General features: G+C 44.3%; 2 protein-coding genes across 4 annotated transcripts in view; one reads left to right on the top strand and one right to left on the bottom strand.

Annotated features, from left to right (window-relative positions):
• LOC115126685 (NACHT, LRR and PYD domains-containing protein 12-like) overlaps nucleotides 1-13,476 on the top strand; it is a 33,768-nt gene extending 20,292 nt beyond the window's left edge. The window contains exons 8-12 of the mRNA XM_065010885.1: nucleotides 2,064-2,120; nucleotides 2,284-2,400; nucleotides 10,339-10,512; nucleotides 11,302-11,348; nucleotides 11,746-13,476. Of these exons, the coding sequence (XP_064866957.1) occupies nucleotides 2,064-2,120; nucleotides 2,284-2,400; nucleotides 10,339-10,512; nucleotides 11,302-11,348; nucleotides 11,746-12,272 (922 nt within the window). The 3' untranslated portion in view covers nucleotides 12,273-13,476. The remainder of the gene's footprint in view (nucleotides 1-2,063; nucleotides 2,121-2,283; nucleotides 2,401-10,338; nucleotides 10,513-11,301; nucleotides 11,349-11,745) is intronic.
• Nucleotides 1-21,074, bottom strand: part of LOC135564803 (NACHT, LRR and PYD domains-containing protein 4E-like) — a 259,953-nt gene that overhangs the window by 147,511 nt on the left and 91,368 nt on the right. The window lies entirely within an intron of this gene.

Raw genomic sequence — 21,074 nt, 5'->3', positions numbered from 1 at the left:
GCTGGATCTGAGGAACAATGACCTGAAGGATTCAGGAGTGAAGCTGCTCTCTGCTGGACTGGGGAATCCCCACTGTAAACTGGAGACTCTGAGGTCAGTATTCCTGTAGTTGGTCAACAAGTGATAACTGTTCACCAGATCCACATGTACACCAGGCATACCTGTGTTACTGTTTAAATATGAATAGTGAATAACAAAGTTATAGAGGCACCCAGATCAGAATAAATGCTAAACTCCTCTGTTATTGGTAATGGTGAGAGGTTAGCATGTTTTGTTGTAGCATCGGTAACTTTCACACTCATTATTATTCATGATTCAGTCATGATTTGTATTAATCATGGCATCATCAGGATTAGTTTAGTAGTGCTTAGAAAGATGTTATCTACTCAGACAGAAAATTACTCTAGTCATGAAACAAAATTGTTTTAATGAATAAAAATAACCCAAAACAACCAGAACAAACTGTAAATGCAAAAAACGAGTTTGTCACTACTTCAGCCGAGGTCGGTCCCTCTCCTTGTTCGGGCGGCGTTCGGTGGTCGACGTCACCGGTCTTCTAGCCATCTCAGATCCACTTTTCATTTTCCATTTGTTTTGTCTTTGTTTTACACAGCTGGTTTAATTTCCCCAATTACATGTTCATTATTTAACCCTCTTTTTCCCCTTTGTTTCTGTGATTGTTTTCTGTCTGTTCGGTCTGTTATTGTGGGCTCGGTATTACGACATGTTATTAGAGTATTTGAGTAAAGTTACTTGTGTTACTCATCTCTGCTGTCCTGCGCCTGACTCCTCTGCACCAGCCTCACACAGACCATTACAGGGACACATCTCTGCTGTCCTGCGCCTGACTCCATTTACATTTACATTTAAGTCATTTAGCAGACGCTCTTATCCAGAGCGACTTACAAATTGGACTCCTCTGCACCAGCTTCACCCAGACCATTACAGGGACACATCTCTGCTGTCCTCTGCCTGACTCCTCTGCACCAGCTTCACCCAGACCATTACAGGGACACATCTCTGCTGTCCTGACTCCTCTGCACCAGCCTCAGCCAGACCATTACAGGGACACATCTCTGCTGTCCTGACTCCTCTGCACCAGCTACACCCAGACCATTACAGGGACACATCTCTGCTGTCCTGACTCCTCTGCACCAGCCTCACCCAGACCATTACAGGGACACATCTCTGCTGTCCTGACTCCTCTGCACCAGCCTCACACAGACCATTACAGGGACACATCTCTGCTGTCCTGACTCCTCTGCACCAGCTACACCCAGACCATTACAGGGACACATCTCTGCTGTCCTGACTCCTCTGCACCAGCCTCACCCAGACCATTACAGGGACACATCTCTGCTGTCCTGACTCCTCTGCACCAGCCTCACACAGACCATTACAGGGTTTGAGTCACAAGCTTGATGAAGTCATTGCGTTCAAGGAATATCGGACCAAATACTCAACTTTTGACTATTTTAATACACTGAAAGTTAATTGGTCAGAATACTTATGACTTCTTCAAATGGGGGGACTAGATACATAAAGTGCTTTCATTTCTAAATGGAGAAACAGATATGCATGAAAATATCCTAAAATAAAAGGTTACATTATATACTGTCACCTCATATGAAACATTTGATCTGAAATCCAAAATGTTGGAGTATAGAGACACATTTAAAATGTCAGCTTCACTGTCAAAATAGATATGGTGTGGACTGTATACTCAATACAATCTAAATCTGATACCTCACTGTCTAAATAGATATGGTATGGACTGTATACTCAATACAATCTAAATCTGATACCTCAATGTCTGTCTTCTGACTGATACTGCTTTTTAAACTGGTCTGGTCAGTCTACTATAATATTTGTACTATACATCTGTCTATCTACAAGCAATACTTGGAAAATGTGTCATTTCTAATAATGAAACATCCATTGATGAATAGATATGGCAGGTTTCAGGACACTGATATATCTGAACATAAAAAAAATATATACTCTCACTATTTTCACCACCAAAGAATATCAGTGTGATTTTAATATGATTTGTCTCTTTGCAGGCTGTCAGGCTGTCTAGTCACAGAGGAAGGCTGTGCTTCTCTGGTCTCAGCTCTGAGGTCAAACCCAACACATTATTTGTGCACAGGTTACAGTGTAAGCAGGGAAAGCTAAGTGTAACATTTTAATACAACCTGTCTGGCATTGTATTTCTCTGTGTTTCAGACTCACTGTCTGTAAACTCAGAAACACATCCTGTGAAGTGTTGGCCTCAGTTCTCAGTTCAAATCCCTCACACCTGAGAGAGCTGGATCTGAGTAACAATGACCTGAAGGATTCAGGAGTGAAGCTGCTCTCTGCTGGACTGGGGAATCCCCACTGTAAACTGGAGACTCTGAGGTCAGTATTCCTGTAGTTGGTCAACAAGTGATAACTGTTCACCAGATCCACATGTGTTTACCAGACACACATAGTCCACACCATATGTGTTTGGACAGTGAAGCTTACAGTTTTAAATGTGGTGCTTTGCTCCAGCGTTTTGGATTTGAGATATAATGTTTCATATTAGGAGACAGTACAGAATGTCACCTTTTATTTAAAGGTATTTTCATACATATACAGTCGTGGCCAAAAGTTTTGAGAATGACACAAATAGTAATTTCCACAAAGTTTGCTGCTTCAGTGTCTTTAGATATTTTTGTCAGATGTTACTATGGAATACTGAAGTATAATTACAAGCATTTTCATAAGTGTCAAAGGCTTTTATTGACAATTACATTTAAAAAAAAAAATATTTCACCTTTATTTAACCAGGTAAGCAAGTTGAGAACAAGTTCTCATTTACAATTGCGACCTGGCCAAGATAAAGCAAAGCAGTTCGACAGATACAATGACACAGAGTTACACATGGAGTAAAACAAACATACAGTCAATAATACAGTATAAACAAGTCTATATACAATGTGAGCAAATGAGGTGAGAAGGGAGGTAAAGGCAAAAAAGGCCATGGTGGCAAAGTAAATACAATATAGCAAGTAAAACACTGGAATGGTAGTTTTGCAATGGAAGAATGTGCAAAGTAGAAATAAAAATAATGGGGTGCAAAGGAGCAAAATAAATAAATAAATTAAATACAGTTGGGAAAGAGGTAGTTGTTTGGGCTAAATTATAGGTGGGCTATGTACAGGTGCAGTAATCTGTAAAATGCTCTGACAGTTGGTGCTAAAAGCTAGTGAGGGAGATAAGTGTTTCCAGTTTCAGAGATTTTTGTAGTTCGTTCCAGTCATTGGCAGCAGAGAACTGGAAGGAGAGGCGGCCAGAGAAAGAATTGGTTTTGGGGGTGACTAGAGAGATATACCTGCTGGAGCGTGTATAACAACATGAAGTTGAAGCAAAGAATCAATATTTGCAGTGTTGACCCTTCTTTTCCAAGACCTCTGCACTCCACCCTGGCATGCTGTCAATTACCTTCTGGGCCACATCCTGACTGATGGCATGTTGTCAATTAACTTCTGGGCCACATCCTGACTGATGGCATGTTGTCAATTAACTTCTGGGCCACATCCTGACTGATGGCATGTTGTCAATTACCTTCTGGGCCACATCCTGACTGATGGCATGCTGTTAATGAACTTCTGGGCCACATCCTGACTGATGGCATGCTGTTAATTAACTTCTGGGCCACATCCTGACTGATGGCATGTTGTCAATTAACTTCTGGGCCACATCCTGACTGATGGCATGTTGTCAATTAACTTCTGGGCCACATCCTGACTGATGGCATGCTGTTAATTAACTTCTGGGCCACATCCTGACTGATGGCATGTTGTCAATTAACTTCTGGGCCACATCCTGACTGATGGCATGTTGTCAATTAACTTCTGGGCCACATCCTGACTGATGGCATGCTATCAATTAACTTCTGGGCCACATCCTGACTGATGGCATGTTGTCAATTAACTTCTGGGCCACATCCTGACTGATGGCATATTGTCAATTAACTTCTGGGCCACACCCTGACTGATGGCATGCTGTCAATTAACTTATTTTTATTTCACCTTTATTTAACCAGGTAGGCTAGTTGAGAACACCTTTATTTAACCAGGTAGGCTAGTTGAGAACAAGTTCTCATCTGCAACTGCGACCTGGCCAAGATAAAGCATATCAGTGTGAACAGACAACACAGAGTTACACATGGAGTAAACAATTAACAAGTCAATAACATAGTAGAAAAAAAGGGGGGAGTCTATATACAATGTGTGCAAAAGGCATGAGGTAGGCGAATAATTACAATTTTGCAGATTAACACTGGAGTGATAAATGATCAGATGGTCATGTACAGGTAGAGATATTGGTGTGCAAAAGAGCAGAAAAGTAAATAAATAAAAACAGTATGGGGATGAGGTAGGTGAAAATGGGTGGGCTATTTACCAATAGACTATGTACAGCTGCAGCGATCGGTTAGCTGCTCAGATAGCTGATGTTTGAATTTGGTGAGGGAGATAAAAGTCTCAAACTTCAGCGATTTTTGCAATTCGTTCCAGTCACAGGCAGCAGAGTACTGGAACGAAAGGCGGCCGAATGAGGTGTTGGCTTTAGGGATGATCAGTGAGATACACCTGCTGGAGCGCGTGCTACGGATGGGTGTTGCCATCGTGACCAGTGAACTGAGATAAGGCGGAGCTTTACCTAGCATGGACTTGTAGATGACCTGGAGCCAGTGGGTCTGGCGACGAATATGTAGCGAGGGCCAGCCGACTAGAGCATAAGGGTCGCAGTGGTGGGTGGTATAAGGTGCTTTAGTGACAAAACGGATGGCACTGTGATGGACTGCATCCAGTTTGCTGAGTAGAGTGTTGGAAGCCATTTTGTAGATGACATCGCCGAAGTCGAGGATCGGTAGGATAGTCAGTTTTACTAGGGTAAGCTTGGCGGCGTGAGTGAAGGAGGCTTTGTTGCGGAATAGAAAGCCGACTCTTGATTTGATTTTCGATTGGAGATGTTTGATATGAGTCTGGAAGGAGAGTTTGCAGTCTATCCAGACACCTAGGTACTTATAGATGTCCACATATTCAAGGTCGGAACCATCCAGGGTGGTGATGCTTGTCGGGCATGCGGGTGCAGGCAGCGATCGGTTGAAAAGCATGCATTTGGTTTTACTAGCGTTTAAGAGCAGTTGGAGGCCACGGAAGGAGTGTTGTATGGCATTGAAGCTCGTTTGGAGGTTAGATAGCACAGTGTCCAATGACGGGCCGAAAGTATATAGAATGGTGTCGTCTGCGTAGAGGTGGATCAGGGAATCGCCCGCAGCAAGAGCAACATCATTGATATATACAGAGAAAAGAGTCGGCCCGAGAATTGAACCCTGTGGCACCCCCATAGAGACTGCCAGAGGACCCAGCATGCCCTCCGATTTGACACACTGAACTCTGTCTGCAAAGTAATTGGTGAACCAGGCAAGGCAGTCATCCGAAAAACCGAGGCTACTGAGTCTGCCGATAAGAATATGGTGATTGACAGAGTCGAACGGACAGCATGCCCTCCGATTTGACACACTGAACTCTGTCTGCAAAGTAATTGGTGAACCAGGCAAGGCAGTCATCCGAAAAACCGAGGCTACTGAGTCTGCCGATAAGAATATGGTGATTGACAGAGTCGAAGGCCTTGGCAAGGTCGATGAAGACGGCTGCACAGTACTGTCTTTTATCGATGGCGGCTATGATATCGTTTAGTACCTTGAGTGTGGCTGAGGTGCACCCGTGACCGGCTCGGAAACCAGATTGCACAGCGGAGAAGGTACGGTGGGATTCGAGATGGTCAGTGACCACATCCTGGGCCACATCCTGACTGATGGCAGCCCATTCTTGCATAATCAATGCTTGGAGTTTGTCAGAATATGTGGGTTTTTGTTTATCCACCCGCCACTTGAGGATTGACCACAAGTTCTCAATGGGATTAAGGTCTGGGGAGTTTCCTGGCCATGGACCCAAAATATGGATGTTTTGTTCCCAGAGCCACTTAGTTATCACTTTCTCCTTATGGCAAGGTCCTCCATCATGCTGGAAACGGCTGTTCGTCACCAAACTGTTCCTGGATGGTTGGGAGAAGTTGCTCTTGGAGGATGTGTTGGTACCATTCTTTATTCATGGCTGTGTTCTTAGGCAACATTGTGAGTGAGCCCACTCCCTTTGCTGAGAAGCAACAACACACATGAATGGTCTCAGGATGCTTTACTGTTGGCATGACACAGACTGATGGTGGCGCTCACCTTGTCTTCTCCGGACAAGCCTTTTTCTGGATGCCCCAAACAATCGGAAAGGGGATTCATCAGAGAAAATTACTTTACCCCAGTCCTCAGCAGTCCAATCCCTGTACCTTTTGGAGAATATCAGTCTGTCCCTGATGTTGTTCCTGGAGAGAAGTGGCTTCTTTGCTGCCCTTCTTGACACCAGGCCATCCTCCAAAAGTCTTCGCCTCACTGTGCGTGCAGATGCACTCACACCTGCCTGCTGCCATTCCTGAGCAAGCTCTGTACTGGTGGTGCCCCGATCCCGCAGCTGAATCAACTTTAGGAGATGGTCCTGGCACTTGCTGGACTTTCTTGGGCGCCCTGAAGCCTTCTTCACAACAATTGAACCACTCTCCTTGAAGTTCTTGATGATCCGGTAAATGGTTGATTTAGGTGCAATCTTACTGGCAGCAATATCCTTGCCTGTGAAGCCTTTTTTGTGCAAAGCAATGATGATGGCACGTGTTTCCTTGCTGGTAACCGTGGTTGACAGAGGAAGAACCGTGATTCCAAGCACCACCCCCCTTTTGAAACTTCCAGTCTGTTATTCGAACCCAATCAGCATGACAGAGTGGTCTCCAGCCTTGTCCTTGTCAACACTCACACCTGTGTTAGCAAGAGAATCACTGATATGATGTCAGCTGGTCCTTTTGTGGCAGGGCTGAAATGCAGTGGAAATGTTTTTTGGGGATTCAGTTCATTTGCATGGCAAAGAGGGACTTTGCAATTATTTGCAATTCATCTGATCACTCTTCATAACATTCTAGAGTATACACAAATTGCCATCATACAAACTGAGGCATCAGACTTTGCGAATATTAATATTTGTGTCATTCTCAAAACTTTTGTCCATGACTGTATATTTTACCGTTTAGATATGAAAGCACTTTATGTATCTAAACTCATCAAAAAAATTGACATCCCTTTTTTAAGGACCCTGTCTTTCAAAGATTCAAAGAATTTGTAAAAATCCAAATAGCTTCACAGATCTATATTAAAAAGTGTTTAAGCACTGTTTCCATGCTTGTTCAATGAACCATAAACAATTAATGAACATGCAGCTGTGGGACGGTCGTTTAGACACTAACAGCTTACAGACGGTAGGCAATTAAGGTCACAGTTATAAAAACTTAGGACACTAAAGAGGTCTTTCCACTGACTCTGAAAAACACAGAAAGAAAGATACCCAGGGTCCCTGCTCTGTTGCATGAACGTGCCTCAGGCATGCAGCAAGGAGGCATGAGGATTGCAGATGTGGCCATGGAAATAAATTGTGATGTCTGTACTGTGAGACGCCTAAGACAGAGCTAAAGGGAGACAGGACGGACAGCTGATAGTCCTCGCAGTGGCATAACACATGTAACAACACTTGCGCAGGATCGGTACATCCGAACATCACACCTGCGGGACAGGTACAGGATGGCAACAACAACTGCCCGAGTTACACCGGAACACACAATCCCTCCATCAGTGCTCAGATTGTCTGTAATAGGCTGAGAGAGGATGGACTGAGGGCTTGTAGACCTGGTGTAAAGCAGGTACTCCCCAGAAAACACTGGCAACAACGTCGCCTATGGGCACAAACCCACTGTCACTGGACCAGACAGGACTGGCAAAAAGTGCTCTTCACTGACGAGTCGCGGTTTTGTCTCACCAGGGGTGATGGTCGCATTCGCATGTATCGTCGAAGGAATGAGCGTTACACCGAGGCCTGTACTCTGGAGAGGGATCGATTTGGAGGTAGAGAATCTGTCATGGTCTGGGGCGGTGTGTCAGTATCATCGGACTGAGCTTGTTGTTACTGCAGGCAATCTCAACGCTGTGCGTTACAGAGGAGACATCTTCCTCCCTCATGTGGTACCCTTCCTGCAGGCTCATCCTGACATGACCCTCCAGCATGACAATGCCACCAGCCATACTGCTCGTTCTGTGCGTGATTTCTTGCAAGACAGGAATGTCAGTGTTCTGCCATGGCCAGCGAAGATCCCGGTTATCAATCCCATTGAGCACATCTGGGACCTGTTGGATCGGAGGGTGAGGGCTAGCGCCATTCCCCCCAAAAATGTCCGGGAACTTGCAGGTGCCTTGGTTGAAGAGTGGGGTATCTCACAGCAAGAACTGGCAAATCTGGTGCAGTCCATGAGGAGGAGATGCACTGCAGTACGTAATGCAGCTGGTGGCCACACCAGATACTGACTGTTACTTTTGATTTTGAGCCCCCCTTTGTTCAGGGACACATTATTAATTTATGTTTGTCACATGTCTGTGGAACTTGTTCAATTTATGTGTCAGTTGTTGAATGTTATGTTCATACAAATATTTACACATGTTAATTAAGTTTCCTGAAAATAAACGCAAATGACAGTGAGAGGACGTTTATTTTTAGTTCTCCCATTTGAAGAAGTCTTAATTATTTGGACAAATTAAAGTAGTCATAAGTTTAGTATTTGGTCCCATATTCCATGCCTGCAGTGATTACATCAAGATTGTGATTCTACTAACTTGGTGAATGCATTTGCAGTGTGTTTTGGGTGTTTTTCCTAATAGAAACTGAATGGTGAATAATGTCCTGTCATTTTGGAGTCACTTCACTTGTATTGTCAGTAAGAATAGAAGATGTTTCTAAACACTCCTACATTCATGTGGATGCTACCATGATTATGAACAATAATGAATGAATTGTGAATGATGATGAATGAGAAAGTTACAGAGGCACAAAGATCAGACCCCCTCTGTTATTGGTAATGGTGAGAGGTTAGTATGTTTTGTTGTAGACTCTGTTATTGGTAATGGTGAGAGGTTAGCATGTTTTGTTGTATCCTCTGTTATTGGTAATGGTGAGAGGTTAGCATGTTGTGTTGTATCCTCTGTTATTGGTAATGGTGAGAGGTTAGCATGTTTTGTTGTAGTCTCTGTTATTGGTAATGGTGAGAGGTTAGCATGTTTTGTTGTAGTCTCTGTTATTGGTAATGGTGAGAGGTTAGCATGTTTTGTTGTAGCCTCTGTTATTGGTAATGGTGAGAGGTTAGCATGTTTTGTTGTGGCCTCTGTTATTGGTAATGGTGAGAGGTTAGCATGTTTTGTTGTAGTCTCTGTTATTGGTAATGGTGAGAGGTTAGCATGTTTTGTTGTAGTCTCTGTTATTGGTAATGGTGAGAGGTTAGCATGTTTTGTTGTATCCTCTGTTATTGGTAATGGTTAGAGGTTAGCATGTTTTGTTGTAGCCTCTGCTATTGGTAATGGTTAGAGGTTAGCATGTTTTGTTGTAGCCTCTATAACTATCTCACTCATTATTATTCATGATTCATTCAATTCTCAATCATGGCATCACAGTCATTATGTTCCATGAACCAAATTCTGTTGACTACTTTAATACAGTGTGAGTGAATTGGTCAGACTTATGACTTCGACTCAAAGGGCTTTAATTTTTCTAAATGTTGAAACACAAATGTATTAAAATATCCTCAAATAAAAGGTGACATTATATACTGTCACCACATATGAAACATTTGATCTGAAATCCAAAATGCTGGAGAATAGAGACACATTTAAAATGTTAGCTTCACTGTCAAAATAGATATGGTGTGGACTGTATACTCAATACAATCTAAATCTGATACCTCACTGTCTAAATAGATATGGTGTGGACTGTATACTCAATAGAATCTAAATCTGATACCTCACTGTCTAAATAGATATGGTGTGGACTGTATACTCAATACAATCTAAATCTGATACCTCACTGTCTAAATAGATATGGTGTGGACTGTATACTCAATACAACCTAAATCTGATTCTTCACTGTCTGTCTTTTGACTGATACTGCTTTTTAAACTGGTCTGGTCAGTCTACTATAATATTTGTACTATACATTTTGCTCTCTTCAAGCAATACTTTGATAATGTGTCCTTTCTAATAATGAACCATTAATTTATGAATAGATATGGCAGGTTTCAGGACACTGATGAAAATGTTGAAAAAATATACTGCCACTATTTTCACCTCCAAAGAATATCAGTGTGATTTTAATATGATTTGACTCTTTGCAGGCTGTCAGGATGTCTAGTCACAGAGGAAGGCTGTACTTCTCTGGTCTCAGCTCTGGAGTCAAACCCCTCACACCTGAGAGAGCTGGACCTGAGCTACAATCACCCAGGAGACTCAGGAGTCAGACTGCTCTCTGCTGGACTGGAGGATCCACACTGCAGACTGGAGAAACTCAAGTATGTAGAGGGTTTATGTCAATGTTCATATCAGACATGTTTGACTTATCAGGCTAGTTAAGACAAACATTCTGACCAACACTTGGACAAAGTTATATACTGTGTGTGTGTCCTGTATCTGTCCATTCTGTTTGGCCATTGTGTGTGTCCTTTCACACAATGGACTCACTGAACACACATAGGACACCAACAGGACACACACACACACATTGGACACACATAGGACACCAACAGGACACACACACACACACTGGACACACATAGGACACCAACAGGACACACACACACTGAAAAGAGAAGGTCTTGAATATCAAATTGCCATTGATAAAATCCAATCCATTCGTTGCCCGTAGCTTATGCCATACCATAACCCCACCGCCACCACTCTGTTCACAACGATCATCTGCCCAGTGGAATGTTGGTTGGACAAAGTTATATGCTGATAACAAAGTAAATCTCTCAATGACTCTGGACACAAACACTGGACACAGGACTTATACACACGCTGGACTCACACACAAACACTCACTCACACACTGGACAAACACACACTGGACAAACACACACTGGACACACACACACAGGACACACACACACACTGGACACACACACACACTGGACACACACACACTGGACACTCACACACAGACAAACATTCGCTTGATATATACGTGTGTGTGTGTGTGTGTGTGTGTGTGTGCGTGGGTGTGTGTGTGTGTGTGTGTGTGTGTGTGTGTGAGTTCAGGTGTATCCCTCAATGACTGTCTGTACTTCTGCTTACCGCTACAGTGTGGAACATGGTGGAGAGAACAGAATGAAACCTGGGCTTAGAAAATGTGAGTGTTGACTGCTGTGAAGAATATGACTAAGAATAAGTCTTAATTCAAGTTAAGTCAAAGTCAAAGACCACCATCATTACTTACTTGGTCATATTAATTATCAGCTGTAGTTCTACAGAAGCAGAAATCAGGGACACCAACGTTTACAAAGAGTTGCTTTGTGTGTGTGTGTGTGTGTGTGTGTGTGTGTGTGTGTGTGTGTAATTAATGGGAATAAGTGTGTTTTATATTACCATACAGTATAACATATGATCATTCAACAAGTCTCAAGTTACCTTAACTTCTCCTTTTGATACCTAGAAACATCTACATTAAATGAATTAGTGAAAAGTGAGTTAACATTCTAATGTGAATGATCATGATTTCTAATATTGTGTCTGGTTTCATCCATCAGATGTCTGTGATCTCACACTGGACCCAAACACAGTAGACAGACACCTCTCTCTGTCTGAGGAGAACAGAAAGGTGACATGTAGGAGAGAGGAGCAGCCGTATCCTGATCACCCAGAGAGATTTGAGGACAATGAACAGGTGCTGTGTAGAGAGGGTCTGACTGGGCGCTGTTACTGGGAGGTAGAGTGGAGTGGGAGAAGGGCTGTTATAGGAGTGACATATAAAGGAATCAGCAGGAGAGGAAGAGGTGAGGACTGTTGTCTTGGATACAATGACAAGTCCTGGAGTCTGGACTGCTCTGACAACAGTTACAGAGCCTGGCACAATAATAATCCCACTACCATAGACATCCCCTCCTCCAGCTCCCACAGAGTAGGAGTGTATCTGGACTGGCCAGCCGGCACTCTGTCCTTCTATAGAGCCTCCTCTGACACACTGAACCACCTGATCACATTCACCTCCTCATTCACTGAGCCCCTCTATCCAGGGATTAGGATTTATGGTGACTCCTCAGTGTCCCTGAAATAATAACATGACACTGGACACACACACACACTGGACACACACACACTGGACACACACACACACACACACTGGACACACACACACACACACGCTGGACACACACACTGGACACACACACACACACTGAACACACACACACACACACGCTAGACACACACACACACACACGCTAGACACACACACACACACACACACACACACACACACACACTGAACACACACACTGAACACACTGAACACACACACTGGACACACACACACACACTGGACACACACACACACACTGAACACACACACACACACACGCTACACACACACACACACACACACACACACACACTGAACACACACACTGGACACACACACACACACTGAACACACACACACACACACACGCTAGACACACACACACACACACACTGAACACACACACTGAACACACATACACATACTGGACAAACACACACACTGGACAAACACACACACACACACTGAACACACACACACACGCTAGACACACACACACACACACACTGGACAAACACACACACACACACACACACAATTGGACACAGACACACACACTGGACAAACACACACACACACACACTGGACTCACAAACACACACACACACACACACTGGACTCACAAACACACACACACACACACACACACTGGACTCACAAACACACACAATTGGACACACACACTGGACAAACACACACACTGGACTCACAAACACACACACACACACACACACACACTGGACAAAAACACACACACTGAACACACACACACACACGCTGGACACACACACACACACACACTAGACAAACACACACACACTGGACAAACAAAATACACACACACTCACGCTAGACACACACACACACTGAACACACACACACACACTGGACAAACACTGGACAAACACACACACACACAGGACAAACAAAAACACACACACACACACACCTGGACAAACAATTAACACACACACACACACACACACTGGACACACACACAGACTGGATACACACATTGGACACACACACATGCGCGTCTTCCTATAATTGTGACCTTGACCCAGGACCTCTTACAATAACATGTATTTTATGTTGAATAACAAATAATAATGAATAACAAATTGGACAATTATAGGATATATTGTACTTTTCATAATAAAACATACTTGAAACAAGAAAAGCTTGTTAATTGTGAAAACAGTTTGTTTATTGATTTTACGTTTCCTCTGTCAGGTTGATGTTAACCTGCGACTGGTTGAAACATGAAACAAATATGAAATGAAATACGAAACAATTAAATATGTGGAATAGAATTAAACAAATTGTACAATTAGTACAACAGAGTGTTGTGATGCAGGGTTACTATAGCAACATAGTGTTGTGATGCAGGGTCACTATAGCAGCAGAGTGTTGTAATGCAGGGTCGCTATAGCAACATAGTGTTGTGATGCAGGGTTACTATAGCAACAGAGTGTTGTGATGCAGGGTCACTATAGCAGCAGAGTGTTGTAATGCAGGGTCGCTATAGCAACATAGTGTTGTGATGCAGGGTTACTATAGCAACATAGTGTTGTGATGCAGGGTCACTATAGCAACATAGTGTTGTGATGCAGGGTTACTATAGCAACAGAGTGTTGTGATGTAGGGTTACTATAACAACAGAGTGTTGCGATGCAGGTTCACTATAGCAACAGAGTATTGTGATGCAGGTTCACTATAGCAACAGTGTTGTGATGCAGGGTCACTATAGTAACAGAGTGTTGTAATGCAGGTTCACTATAGTAACAGAGTGTTGTAATGCAGGTTCACTATAGCAACATAGTGTTGTGATGCAGGGTCACTATAGCAACAGAGTTCTCTGCTCTCTCATTCTCTCTTTGCTTTCTCAGCCTGATCTCTGCTCCCTCTCTCTCTGCTGTCTCTTCTCTCTGCTCTCTCTCTCTGCCCTCTCTCTCTGCTCTCTCTGCTCTCTCTCTGCCCTCTCTCTCTCTCTGCTCTCTCTGCTATCTCTCTGCCCTCTCTGCCATCTCTCTGCTCTCTCTGCTCTCTCCCTCTCTGCTCTCTCACTCTTTTCTCTCTGCTCTCTCGCTCTCTCTTTTTTCTGCTCTCTTTCTGCTCACTCTCTGCTCTCTCTCGTCTCTCTCAGCCTGCTCTCTGCTCTCTTTCTGCTCTCTCTCTCTCTGGTCTTTCTCTCTTTGCTCTTTCACTCTCTCTTTGCTTTCTCAGCCTGCTCTCTGCTCTCTCTCTGCTCTCTCTCTCTGGTCTTTCTCTCTGCCCTCTCTGCTCTCTCCTCTCTGCTCTCTCTCTCTTTGCTCTTTCACTCTCTCTTTGCTTTCTCAGCCTGCTCTCTGCTCTCTCTCTGCTCTCTCTCTCTGGTCTTTTCTCTGCCCTCTCTGCTCTCTATCTTTGCTCTCTGCTCACTCTCTCTCTCTCTGCCCCCTCTCTCTGCTCTCCTATCTATTCTCTGCTCTCTCTCTCCTCTCTGCTCTCTATGCTCTCTCTCTCTTTCTCCCCTCTGCTCTCTCTGCGCTCTCTCTCTGTTCTCTGCTCGCTCTGCTGCTCTGTCTCTGCCCTCTGCTCTCTCTCTGCTCTCTCGTCTCTCTGTTTTCTGCTCTCTCTCTGCCTCTGCTCTCTCTGTTCTCTGCTCTCTCTCTCCCTCTGCTCTCTCTGCTCTCTCTCTGTTCTCTGCTCTTCCTCTCTGCTCTCTCTCTTTCTCTGCCCTCTCTGCCTTCTCTGCTCTCTCTCTTCTCTCTCTCTTCTCACTCTCTCTGCTCGCTCAGCCTGCTCTCTGCTCGCTCTCTCTCTGCTATCTCTCTCCCTCTGCTCTCTCTCTCTGCTCTCTCTCTTCTGACTCTCTCTGCTCGCTCTCCGCTCTCTCTCTGCTCGCTCAGCCTGCTCTCTGCTCGCTCTCTCTCTGCTATCTCTCTCCCTCTGCTCTCTCTCTCTCTGCTCTCTCTATCTGCTCTCTCTCTCTGCACTCTCTCTCTCTACTCTCTCTTTTCTCTCCCTATCTGGTCTCTTCTCTATCCCTCTGCTCTCTGCTCTCTCCCTCTGCCCTCTCTATTTGCTCTCTCTGCTCTCTCGCTTTACTCTGCTCTCTCTGCTCTCCTCTCTGTTCTCTGCTCTCCTCTCTGTTCTCTGCTCTCTCTGTTCTCTGCTCTCTCTCCCTCTGCTCTGTCTGCTCTCTTCTCTCTGTTCTCTGCTCTCTCACTCTCTCTGCTCTCTCTCTCTGTTCTCTGCTCTCTCTCTTCGCTCTGTTCTCTCTACTCTCTCTGTTCTCTGCTCTCTGCCCTTTGTTCTCTCTGCTCTGCTGCTCTCTCTACCCGCTCTCTCTCTCTCACTCTCTGCTCTCTCATTTTGATCTCTCAGCCTGCTCTCCCTCCCTCTCTCTCTCTCTCTCTCTCTCTCTCAGCCTTCTCTCTGCTCTCAGCCTGCTTTCTGCTCTCTCAACTCTCTGCCTCTTTACTCTGCTCTCTCTCTGCTCTCTCACTTTTCTCTGCTCTCTGCTCTCTCTTTCTGCTGTCTCTCTGCTCCCATCTCTCTGCCCTCTCTTCTCTCTGTTCTCTGCTCTCTCTCTCCCTCTGCTCTCTCTGTTCTCTGCTCTCTCTCTCCCTCTGCTCTGTCTGCTCTCTCTCTCTGTTCTCTGCTCTCTCACTCCCTCTGCTCTGGCTGCTCTCTCTCCTCTTTGTTCTCTTCTCTGCTCTCTCTCTCTGCGCTCTCTCTCTGTTCTCTGCGCTCTCTGCTCTGCTGCTCTCTCTCTGCCCTCTGCTCTCTCTCTGCTCTCTCGTCTCTCTGTTTTCTGCTCTCTCTCTGCCTCTGCTCTCTCTGTTCTCTGCTATCTCTCTCCCTCTGCTCTCTCTGTTCTCTGCTCTCTCACTCCTTCTGCTCTCTGTGCTCTTTCTCTTCTCTCTCTCTCCCTCTGCTCTCTCTACTCTCTGCTATTTTATCTGCTCTCTCTGCTCTCTCTCTTTCTCTGCCCTCTCTCTGCCCTCTCTGCTCTCTCGCTTCCCACTCTCTGCTCTCTGCTCGCTCTCTCTCTCTGCTCTCTCTCTCCCTCTGCTCTCTTCTCTCCTCTGCTCTCTCGCTTTCTCTGCTCTCTGCTCGCTCTCTTTCTGCTCTCATTATCTGCTGTCTCTCTCTGCTCCCTCTCTCTCCTCTCCCCACACTCTGCTCTCTCTCTGCTCCCTCGCTTCTCCCCACACTCTGCTCTCTCTCTGCTCCCTCGCTCTCTCCCACACTCTCTCCCACACTGCTCTCTCTCTCTCCCACACACTCTGCTCTCTCTCCCACACACTCTGCTCTCTTCTCTGATCTCTCACTTTCTCTGCTCTCTGATCTCTCACTTTCTCTGCTCTCTCTCACTCACTTTCTCTGCTCTCTCACTCACTTTCTCTGCTCTCTCACTCACTTTCTCTGCTCTCTCACTCTCACTTTCTCTGCTCTCTCTCTCTCACTTTCTCTGCTCTCTCTCTCACTTTCTCTGCTCTCTCTCTCACTTTCTCTCCTCTCTCTCTCACTTTCTCTGCTCTCTCTCTCTCTCTCACTTTCTCTGCTCTCTCACTCTCCCACACACTCTGCTCTCTCTCTCCCACACACTCTGCTCTCTCTTCTCTCTGATCTCTCACTTTCTCTGCTCTCTCTGATCTCTCACTTTCTCTGCTCTCTCACTCTCACTTTCTCTGCTCTCTCTCTCACTTTCTCTGCTCTCTCACTCTCCCACACACTCTGCTCTCTCTCTCTCCCACACACTCTGCTCTCTTCTCTCTGATCTCTCACTTTCTCTGCTCTCTCTGATCTCTCACTTTCTGCTCTCTCACTCTCACTTTCTCTGCTCTCTCACTCACTTTCTGCTCTCTCACTCACTTTCTCTGCTCACTCACTCTCACTTTCTCTGCTCTCCCTCTCTCTCTCTCACTTTCTCTGCTCTCTCACTCTCACTTTCTCTGCTCTCACTTTCTCTGCTCTCACTCTCACTTTCTCTGCTGTTCTCTCTCACTTTCTCTGCTCTCTCTCTCACTTTCTCTGCTCTCTCTCACTTTCTCTGCTCTCTGCTCACTCTCACTTTCTCTGCTCTCACTCACTTTCTCTGCTCTCTCACTCACTTTCTCTGCTCTCTCTCACTCACTTTCTCTGCTCTCTCTCTCTCACTTTCTCTGCTCTCTCTCTCTCACTTTCTCTGCTCTCTCTCTCTCACTTTCTCTGCTCTCTCTCTCACTTTCTCTGCTCTCTCTCTCTCTCACTTTCTCTGCTCTCTCTCTCACTTTCTCTGCTCTCTCTCTCACTTTCTCTGCTCTCTCTCTCACTTTCTCTGCTCCTCACCACTTTCTCTGCTCTCTCACTCACTTTCTCTGCTCTCACTCACTTTCTCTGCTCTCACTCACTCTCTGCTCTCTCACTGCACTTTCTCTGCTCTCTCTCTCTCACACTTTCTCTGCTCTCTCTCTCTCACTTTCTGCTCTCTCTCTCTCACTTTCTTGCTTCTCTCTCTCTCACTTCTCTGCTCTCTCTCTCTCTCACTTTCTGCCTCTCACTCACTTTCTCTGCTCTCTCTCTCACTTTCTCTGCTCTCTCTCACTTTCTCTGCTCTCTCTCTCTCACTTTCTCTCTCTCTCTCACTTTCTGCTCTCTCTCACTTTCTGCTCTCTCCTCTCTCTCTGCTCTCTGCTCTCTCTCTCTCTCACTTTCTCTGCTCTCTCTCTCTATCTCTGCTCTCTCTCCATCGTAACAGTGGTTCAGTTTGGACAATCACCTCTTGATGGCAGTGTTAAACCAGAAGTGATGAAAACAACATCACTGCATCGAGAGAGAGAGAGAGTCTAATATTCGGATATACAGTAACATTCAGAAAGTATTCAGACCCCTTGACTTTTTCCACATTTTGTCACGCTACAGCCTTATTCTAAAATGGATTAAATGTGTTTTTCCCCTCATCAATCTACACACACAACCGATAATTACAAAGCAAAAACTGTTTATTTTATGTGTGAACATTTTGATTAAAAAATAACTTAGATATCACATTTACATAAGTATTCAGACCCTTTACTCAGTACTTTGTTGAAGCACCTTTGGCAGCGATTACAACCTTGATTCTTCTTGGGTATGATGCTACAAGCTTGGCACACCTGTATTTGGGGAGTTCCTCCCATTCTTCTCTGCAGATCCTCAAGCTCTGTCAGGTTGGATTAGGAGCATCTCTGCACAGCTATTTTCAGGTCTCTACAGAGATGTTTGATCGGGTTCAAGTTCGGGCTTAGGATCATTGTCATGTTGTCCAGTCTGTGTATACTATACTGGGAGGGTAGAGAGTCAGAACTGATAGAGGATCTGGAGCCCTGAGGGGGAGAGAGAGAGGGAGGGTAGAGAGTCAGAACATAGGGAAAAATAGAGAGGGAGGGTAGAGAGTCAGAACAGAGGGAAAGAGAGAGAGAGGGAGGGTAGAGAGTCAGAACAGAGGGAAAGAGAGAGAGAGGGGGTAGAGAGTCAGAACAGAGGGAAAGAGAGAGAGGGAGGGTAGAGAGTCAGAACAGAGGGGAAGACAGAGAGAGGGAGGGTAGAGAGTCAGAACAGAGGGAAAGAGAAAGAGGGAGGGTAGAGAGTCAGAACAGAGGGAAAGAGAAAGAGGGAGGGTAGAGAGTCAGAACAGAGGGAAAGAGAGAGAGAGGGAGGGTAGAGAGTCAGAGCAGAGGGAAAGAGAGAGAGAGGGAGGGTAGAGAGTCAGAACAGAGGGAAAGAGAGAGAGAGAGGGAGGGTAGAGTCAGAACAGAGGGAAAGAGAGAGAGAGGGAGGGTAGAGAGTCAGAACAGAGGGAAAGAGAGAGAGAGGGAGGGTAGAGAGTCAGAACAGAGGGAAAGAGAGAGAGAGGGAGGGTAGAGAGTCAGAACAGAGGGAGGGGAGAGAGAGGGAGGGGAGACAGAGGGAAAGAGAGAGAGAGAAGGAGGAAGAGAGATTAGTCAGCAGTAATTATTCAGGATGACATTCGTCTTAAATGTACTTCTTTATTTCTCTCTTTCCCCACTGAGGAAGATAAAGGACACACGCAGGACGCGCAAACAGGAGGGCTAGGTAATCAGGAATTCCTCCCATGGTGTGTGCATTGATTTTAGTCCCCTTCTCATTAACTAGATGCTGCCAGTGACCAGAGATGGCTAGATTGAGCTAGAAGGGTGTGTGTGTGTGTGTGTCCATGCAATCGTTTTTACGTGTGTGTTTTTGTGAGAGAGTTAACCTCCGATAAGAATGACACACAGCCCTGATTCCATTTTCTGCTTTGTGTTTCAATTAGGTCTTAGTGGAATAGAGACATGTGATTCATGAACCATTACTGCTGTTGGAAAACGTCAGAAAGAGAGAAAGAAGGAAAGGAAGCAGTCCGTTCTGAACTGCTTCAAGGTCAGAAATTGGTCATGATGTTTCTCTGAAACACAGAACACTAAAGTTGGTCATGATGTTTCTCTAAAACACAGAACACTAAAGTTGGTCATGATGTTTCTCTAAAACAGTAAAGACTAAAGTTGGTCATGATGTTTCTCTAAAACACAGAACACTAAAGTTGGTCATGATGTTTCTCTGAAACACAGAACACTAAAGTTGGTCATGATGTTTCTCTAAAACACAGAACACTAAAGTTGGTCATGATGTTTCCCTAAAACACAGAACACTAAAGTTGGTCATGATGTTTCTCTGAAACACAGAAGTCTAAAGTTGGTCATGATGTTTCTCTGAAACAGTAAAGACTAAAGTTGGTCATTATGTTTTTCTAAAACAGTAAAGACTAAAGTTGGTCATGATGTTTCTATAAAACAGTAAAGACTAAAGTTGGTCATGATGTTTCTCTAAAACAGTAAAGACTAAAGTTGGTCATGATGTTTCTCTAAAACACAGTACACTAAGGTCGGTCATGATGTTTCTCTGAAACAGTAAAGACTAAAGTTGGTCATGATGTTTCTCTAAAACAGTGAAGACTAAAGTTGGTCATGATGTTTCTCTAAAACACAGAAGACTAAAGTTGGTCATTATGTTTTTCTAAAACAGTAAAGACTAAAGTTGGTCATGATGTTTCTCTAAAACAGTAAAGACTAAAGTTGGTCATGATGTTTCTCTAAAACACAGAACACTAAGGTTGGTCATGATGTTTCTCTGAAACAGTAAAGACTAAAGTTGGTCATGATGTTTCTCTAAAACACAGAAGACTAAAGTTGGTCATTATGTTTCTCTAAAACAGTAAAGACTAAAGTTGGTCATTATGTTTTTCTAAAACAGTAAAGACTAAAGTTGGTCATGATGTTTCTCTAAAACAGTAAAGACTAAAGTTGGTCATGATGTTTCTCTAAAACACAGAACACTAAGGTTGGTCATGATGTTTCTCTAAAACACAGAACACTAAAGCTGGTCATGATGTTTCTCTGAAACACAGAACACTAAGGTTGGTCATGATGTTTCTCTAAAACAGTAAAGACTAAAGTTGGTCATGATGTTCTCTAAAACACAGAACACTAAAGCTGGTCATGATGTTTCTCTGAAACACAGAAGTCTAAAGTTGGTCATGATGTTTCTCTGAAACAGTAAAGACTAAAGTTGGTCAATGTTTCACTAAACAGTAAAGACTAAAGTTGGTCATGATGTTTCTCTAAAACAGTGAAGACTAAAGTTGGTCATGATGTTTCTCTAAAACACAGAAGACTAAAGTTGATCTTCATGTTTCTCTAAAACAGTAAAGACTAAAGTTGGTCATTATGTTTCTCTAAAACAGTAAAGACTAAAGTTGGTCTTGATGTT

The sequence above is a fragment of the Oncorhynchus nerka genome, linkage group LG26 (assembly GCF_034236695.1).
Source record: "Oncorhynchus nerka isolate Pitt River linkage group LG26, Oner_Uvic_2.0, whole genome shotgun sequence".
In the NCBI taxonomy this organism is placed as follows: Eukaryota; Metazoa; Chordata; class Actinopteri; order Salmoniformes; family Salmonidae; genus Oncorhynchus; species Oncorhynchus nerka.
Note: the sequence above shows the minus strand (reverse complement) of the source record. Positions and strands in the feature narration are given on the sequence as shown.